The sequence below is a fragment of the Amblyomma maculatum genome, chromosome 1, assembly GCF_055883805.1.
Source record: "Amblyomma maculatum isolate TAMU_Amacu chromosome 1, ASM5588380v1, whole genome shotgun sequence".
NCBI classification, from domain to species: Eukaryota; Metazoa; Arthropoda; class Arachnida; order Ixodida; family Ixodidae; genus Amblyomma; species Amblyomma maculatum.
Genome location: NC_139344.1, coordinates 338686497 through 338693620, shown reverse-complemented (window position 1 = coordinate 338693620; position 7124 = coordinate 338686497). Strand labels below are relative to the sequence as shown.

General features: G+C 46.5%; 1 protein-coding gene across 1 annotated transcript in view; it reads right to left on the bottom strand.

Annotated features, from left to right (window-relative positions):
- Positions 1-4409: 4409 nt before the first annotated feature.
- The window catches only part of LOC146207551 (GRIP1-associated protein 1-like), a 37829-nt gene continuing 35114 nt past the window's right edge, over positions 4410-7124 (bottom strand). Inside the window, exon 22 of the mRNA XM_084588417.1 lies at positions 4410-6227. Coding sequence (XP_084444543.1) covers positions 6171-6227 — 57 coding nt within the window. The 3' untranslated portion in view covers positions 4410-6170. The remainder of the gene's footprint in view (positions 6228-7124) is intronic.

The following is a 7124-nucleotide window of genomic DNA, read 5'->3' as shown; positions in this document are numbered from 1 at the left end:
TTGAGACGTGTTTCTGTAACTACATTTCTACTCCGTTTCTATACGTAGCATATACACTTTTACAGAATATGGCCTCTTCTAGCGCTTTCACACTAAAAAAAAAAAAAAAAAAAAAAAAAAAAAAAAAAAAGTAAAGCTAGGTTCAACTATTCTTAAACCAAGCTTCACGAGTGTAAGCTGGCGGCGCTGGCGGCCGCATTCACTGCTGCCGCGTCGATCTTGGCCGCTTCCGAGCTTGAAGGAGCGGCGCAGGCATTAAAACCAGTGAAACTTGATGGAGACGATGTTTGCTGCATAACACGATGTGTGTAGTAATAAATAGTCAGTTTACACAAGGCCTGATCAGCTGCGGCGATAGCATAGTGCTCTCGTGCCTCGGCCAAGGAAGCTGAGGCGTTCTTCTGGCGCTGGTTCTAACCCAGTCGCGACGACGTTTTTTGCGGCGCAAAAATGATACTGGCGTATGCACGGTATTCGGAGCCAGATTACCCTGAGGATTGGCATGGCAGCAGTAGACCTTACGCTCTAAAAAAGCAAACACTGCGGATTTGAATAGGTCGGGTTCCGGGCACTTCGGCTCAGCAGCCGAGACCTTACCGCTGAGCCCCCGCGGCGGGTGCCATCTCTAAGTTAAACTAGAGTTACTAGGCTATATATAGCAACTCTAGGTTAAACTAGTTAAGGCAGTGGAGAAGGCTGTCCTAATCGAAATGTCACCGACGCTGCAGCTTCACACATCGCGGTGGTGGTGGTGGTGAAAACGTTCGATTCTTGAACCTTATTATTGTCTATATTCACGAGTCGGTTCAATATCGCGTAGGGTGGCCGGGAGTCGTGGCTCTCAGCCCACCAGCTCATTTTGTGCAGCTGGGTTCGAGCTGGACATCGCGATCTCCCATCGCTCTATGTCTGTTAGATGCCAATTGCGGGGTGACTGGAGCTCAGAGCAAATGTAGAGAATGTGGTGAAAGTTTGCTTTGGGTGCCCCGCAGAGGGTGCATACAGGGGAGAAAAGGCCGGGGTGGATATGGCCAAGGTGTGCTGGAGATAGAAAGGTACGGGACTGGAGCTGGCGCCAGGTCACCTGCTCGAGTTTAGACTAGAGTGATTGGTGTGGGGGCGGATACTGGAGTCGCTCCCTGTAGTGGAGAGTAATTTTGTTATAGGTAACCAGGCGTTCGCGTGCACTGCCTCGGTAGCTCGCCCTGCTCGGTTGACGTGCGCTCGAGCTGTGTTGTGGGCAGCTTCATTTCCAGGGTTGCCCGCATGAGCAGGTACCCATAGAAGTTCAACGGTTCAACTGATCAGGTCAGGGGTTGGCGTGTGAATCCTGCCACGTGCGAAATTGCGGATTGCCGTTTTTCAATCACTAAAGATTAGTGTGGCAGTGGTTGAGGAGATTGCCAAGGTAACTGCAGCTTCTTCTGCCTCTAACGAGGATGCAGCTTTAATCGAACCAGAAACTATAGGGTGAAGTGTGTTGGAAACCACACTCAAGGCATAGGCTTAATAAGTAGCATATTCTGCGGCGTCCACATAGACTGCACTGATATCTGCGTGGGTTTGTGCAGCGCCGTGGCTCTGGCTTCTCGCCGAGCTAGGTGGTGGACCTGGTGGACGTTTTTCGGGAGTGGATGGATTGTTAAGAATTTGAATTGCTCCTGGGGTGGAGTGCATAGGTCTGAGGGAGCTTTAGGGTTGAGGCCTAGGGAAGAGAGAATATGCCTCCCTGTTGTGCCTGTTGTGGTGGATAATAGGCATAACATCTGCTGTGCGAGTGCCTTCGCTAAGCTCATTTAGGGTATTGTGAACCCCCATAAGGAGCAGACAGGCATTCGACGTGTGTCTGGGGAGATTGAGGGCCACTTTATAGGCTTGCCTGATTAGTGAATTTACTGTTTTCTTCCTCCACCTTGGAAAGAAACAAGTATGGAAGGGAGTACACCGCCCGACTCACCACGGACGCTTGTATAAGGCGGCGGAGGTCGTGCTCCCGCATTCCCCGGCGACGGTTCGCAATTCGTCTAATCAGTCTCATGGTCTGGTGGACTGTGTTTGTGAGCCTAGTAATAGCGGCAGTATCCTTGCCGTTGTTCTGAATTATGATGCCCAGTATACGCATCTTATCAACCTCGGGAACTTATTGGTCATCAATTTTGACTCGAATATTGGGCGGTGGACCCATGTCTGTGCTTGGCACCTTGAAGGGTGTAAGAACAACAGTTCTGATTTACTCAGTGAGCAGGTGAGGCCCACCGCTGGTGCATGCGACGTCATGATGTCTGCCCCAGCCTGGACGGTTTCCTCCATTTGACCAACATTACCCGCTGATGTCCAAAGAGTAATGTCATCTGCGTAGAATGAATGGAAGAGGTGGGGGAAAACTGTCAGGGCTTTTGCCCTAGGAATGAGCGTAATATTGAAAAGAAATGGATGACTGAGCCCTGAGGTGTACCTCTGCTACCTAGTTGTAAGTTTGGTGAAGAGAGTGAACTGAATGTTAGTTCTGCCGTTCGTTTGCGAAGGAAGGCCGCTAGGTAGGAGTGCGTCCTTTCTCCTGCTGAAATATTCGAGAGTGTGTTCATAATGGCCGAACTGTGAACATTGTCAAAAGCCTTGGTGAGACCCAAGGCCAAGATGGCCCTGGTGCGCTTAGCGTTCCTGGGATGTAGTATCTCTTCCGAGAGCTGTAACATAATGTCTTGATAGGAGAGATGGCTGCGGCATCTAATCATAGAGTGGGGGAATAGGTCTTGCTCTTGCATGTGTTCCTGCAAACGGGCCAGAACCACATGTTCAAGAAGTTTTCAAGAAGAAGGAGGTTAGAGAGATGGGTCAGAGATTTTTGAGATCGAAAGGTTTTCCTGGTTTAGGGATAAAGGTGATTTTCGCACGTGTTTATTGTGCTGGAAGCATTCCATCTTGCCAGCACTCGTTGAAAAGGTTTGTAATGGCATGTACGGAGTGCTCATCCAGGTTCCTGAGCATTTTGTTAGTGATTTTGTCTGGTCCAGGTGCTTATGTCGTTCTGAACTTGTGCATGGCTGCCCGTACTTCCCATGGCGAAATATCTTAGTCAAATTTGGGGTTCGGGTTGCCGCAGTAGTCGGGGAGTGGTGTGCGAGTAGTGATAATTAAGTATTGTTCTTTAAAGACTTCAAGAAGGGCGTCAACTTTTAGGGGGAATTTTAGGAGGATTCGGCTAACATTTTTTCGCTGGTTGTTCTTGGTGTGATCTGAATCTAGCAGACGCGGAGAAATTCCCACGCATCTTTCAAGCCGAGATTTCCGCTCATGCGGTTGCATAGCTGACCCCACTGCTGGCGTGCCAACTGTCCTGCATAGGCTTCATTTTTTTTGCGGCACGCCGTCCCCACGAGGCATGATGCAATGCAGCCGGAGTTCTTGTCGGGTTGGCTTCACGATGGTACAAGGTTGCTTGGCGGCGAAAAAAAAAAGCGCAACTCTGCTAAAACCCGTGGCTGCCGTGATCAAGCGCGTCGTTGCACTGGAGCTGATAGCGGAGGCCACGGTAAAACCTTTGATGCCGCGGCTCCCAGACAGCGCCACATGTACAGCTGAAACTACAGTGCACCAGGCCAGCCATAAAGTTTGTGTCGGTTAGTATTAGCGCGATATCGTTAAAGGCCCCAATCACCGAAAATCCGGCATCTGCGGCTGTCTGCCGGGGTGAGCGAAAAATCATCAGCATGGTGCTGGCAGGCAGTACCCGGCAGGTGACACGGCGAAGCACCAACTGGACATAAGGTTGATTGACATTACGTTTGGCAGGAGCTGCCAACTCGGGGCTCTCCTTTCATATTAGAAGGCATATCAGAATCAGCTTGCCAGGACCATTGCAATCATGTTACCCCTAGGCCAAGCAGGCATGCCATACGGCTTGGTGGGGCTTTATATCTGGGCTGGTAGCCTACACTATCGAGTCATACCCTTGAAGACAAATCTTAAGCGTTCCCCACGATTTTTGTGCAGAAAACCAAGTTAGAACGAGAGAAGAAAAGGCCATGCTTTCACACTATAAATTGGTTTGACAGAGATAACACCTGCAAATTTTAATATTTGAGAAAACTCTAATACCAATCTGAAAACAACAGTGCTGCACAGATTTCACACCACCACCTATGCGGTCCTGCTAGGTGGTTGTGGCCGCCTCTGTTCAAGCAAGTGCATGGCTCAGGCAGTTAGTAAAGAGCTTTGGGATAACGCATTGCACCACCTTGATCCACATAGTTGGCAGCAAACTGCACCCACACAGTCGCAGGTGCATCCTTACATCTGTGCCAAAGCTAACCGCGTGTACCCCCACCTTTCCATGGTAAGGCGACGTGTTCAGGTAGCATACAGCAGAAGTGAATTACTTTGCGACCCAGCATGAACTTGAAGTCACATTCTTTGAAATAAGTCAATTTATTTCTTTTATTATACATAATCTAAGCGCACAGACAGCACACTCCAGACAACTGTGACCAGCACTGCAAGTTGCGGGAGGCTGGGGCACAGCTGTATATTTACAAAAATTAATAGCTGCATCTGTTACACCAGCTGACTGGCACATGTAGCACATGCACCTCCCATGCACAGGGAAGGTGCACAATGTACAACACACCACAAAGTCACTTAGCCGTTCCTTTTGTGACACCAATGACATCTGCATAAAACAAACTTTTACATTTGACAAAGGAATAAAAATGGCATTACAATAAGTTCAAGCTACTACTGTGCAAACAAACTTGAACATGAAGGCAGAGGATTCATTGCTAGAACATTTGCAGATATATAACCACCACATTACGCTCAGCAGACTAGTATGTAGAACTACAAAAAGAATAATGTACACCGGACTGCATTCTGACAGATATAACACAGCAAGAAGGCTTTGTTTTCACTACAAGAGTCCACAATACTGTACTCAATTATTCAATTATTGATAATACACTCGATAATTTTTGGCATATTTGGAGCTTTTCCCAAATGCTTGCCGAGCATTAGGAGAAAGAAGGAAACGGCAGATTGAGAGCACTTGAAACCATTCAGCTCTAGAGCTCATAAGCCACTCCCACAAGGATCTTTTGAAACAAAACAGCAGAAGTCGATGTAAGCAAGCATATTGCCTACTATGCTGCTTTTTCAATATAAAGCTAATATCTGCAAGTAGCATAAAGCATTTCAGGTATGCTGCAACAATGTGCATCATCTAACTCTTGTGACTGTACAGAGCAGTCTTACATAATCATGAACTAGTTCTTGCAAATTGACCACCCTATGCTCTTAGGAATGCTTGCTGTGGAAAGTCATGGCAGCAAATATGAATTCTAGGCCATCAGCACAAAGGACTGCACAAGAGACAAGCTAAGGCCACATATGTATGCTAGGTGAGGCAAGTTGCATGAACAAGGCCAAAAAAGTAATTCACCCATACATGGACTGAGTAATATGGGAAACCCAAAAATGGACCATTTCACTCAGACTGCAAATGGGCTGTATTGTACACACTGTGGTAGAATTCAAGCCACACTGACTTCTAAAATGTATATTGCAGAGATTAAAAATTTTCCCAAACACCAGTATTAATGCTTTACTCAAGCCTACAGCAAAAGAAAGGTAACCAAGAAGGAATTTACAATTTCTCTGCCATATGCTGCAAAGAAAACATACACATACTCTGTGCTACCGCTTATACTATACCTCTTAGGATAAATAGATAAAAGAGAAAATTTTTACAGAGCTATGAAGCACACATGCTGTTTTTATAAAAGAGGCTTCCCGAGTGTTCGTAATGCTTAAGCCTGAACACAAGCACTGTTTTACTATGCATCACTGTGCATGGCCCAATTCAGAGTCTTTGTCATTATTAAGAAGGACCAGCTCTATCTGAAGCATGCACTGCTGATTGCATTAATAATACAGGGTGCTTGAAGTAAAGCCCACGGAACAAACGTTACCTCTGCCTCTCTCTTGCTCCTCACCAGAAAGAACAAGATCGTATTAACTGCGTTGACATGACAAAAAGTCAGGAAGACTTGTATCCTGCTTCTCATTCAACAGCGCACACTTGTATACAAAGCCTATTTACAAAAACCATCATTCACAGTATGTATAAGGTCACTGTTTTGATTTATGGCAATGACGACAACAGCTGATAAGGCATTCTATACCTCGGTGGCTTGCCTCAGCTTGTGCAACTCCTGAGAGATCACCTCCAAGTCCTGCCAAAAAAAAAAAATTGGTCAATTGAATTCATGCAGAGGTAATGCAATATACAATTTTTTCTTTCCACTTCCCAACCTATTCAAATTCTGATTCCGCTGTCTGTCTCTAACCAATCTATTCTACCTAACTCTGATTCTTTTCCTATTCCTTTCCTATTTGTGAAATTTAATTTCTGCTGAGCCATTCTTAATTTTTGTTGCGTAATTCTTAGTTTGGCCTCTCTCTCCCCTGTCCTTAATGAGTGGGGAAAAGAACTTTCCAGGTGCCATGGTTGGCAGGAGGGGTCCTCACGCATGCTAACACCACCAATGCTGGACAGTTTTCGTGGTCATAGTATTTCTAATACTAGTATATTGCATTAAAACCAGAAAACACCGTCACTCAGCATGAGCCTGGAACCACACTGTCCCCATTCACGACAGTCGCCAAACTAGTTGCACCACAGTGAGAAAAGTTTAGCACTCGAAGGAAGCTCGTACAACTCAAATGAATGCACAGAAAAAGAAATGATAGGACAATCAGGCACCCGATGTGATGAAAACCCCTGGATTAAACCTCAATAGTTGCTTTGGTGCTTTTACTCTACTGAATGCTTTTTAATCAAAGCCGAAGGTTCACAAACAAACGCAGTAGAATTTTTCAGGAGGGTGAGGCGGCTGGGCAGGCAGCCCTCAAAGCTTCTACGGAGGTGGAGTGGGGCAAGGTGGTTACTGGTCGGCGAGCTTCTTGAGGCTTAACCACAGCTGTGGCTGGCTCTACACTGCACCTCAGAACTCAATTTTGCCATCACTTTTCCATTATGATGATGTGGGGTGGGTGGAAACCTTACGGAGGGTAAGAGCAGGTAGGTGGCAGTTTTGGATAGGTGTGGGAATTTGGATGGATGGTAGATA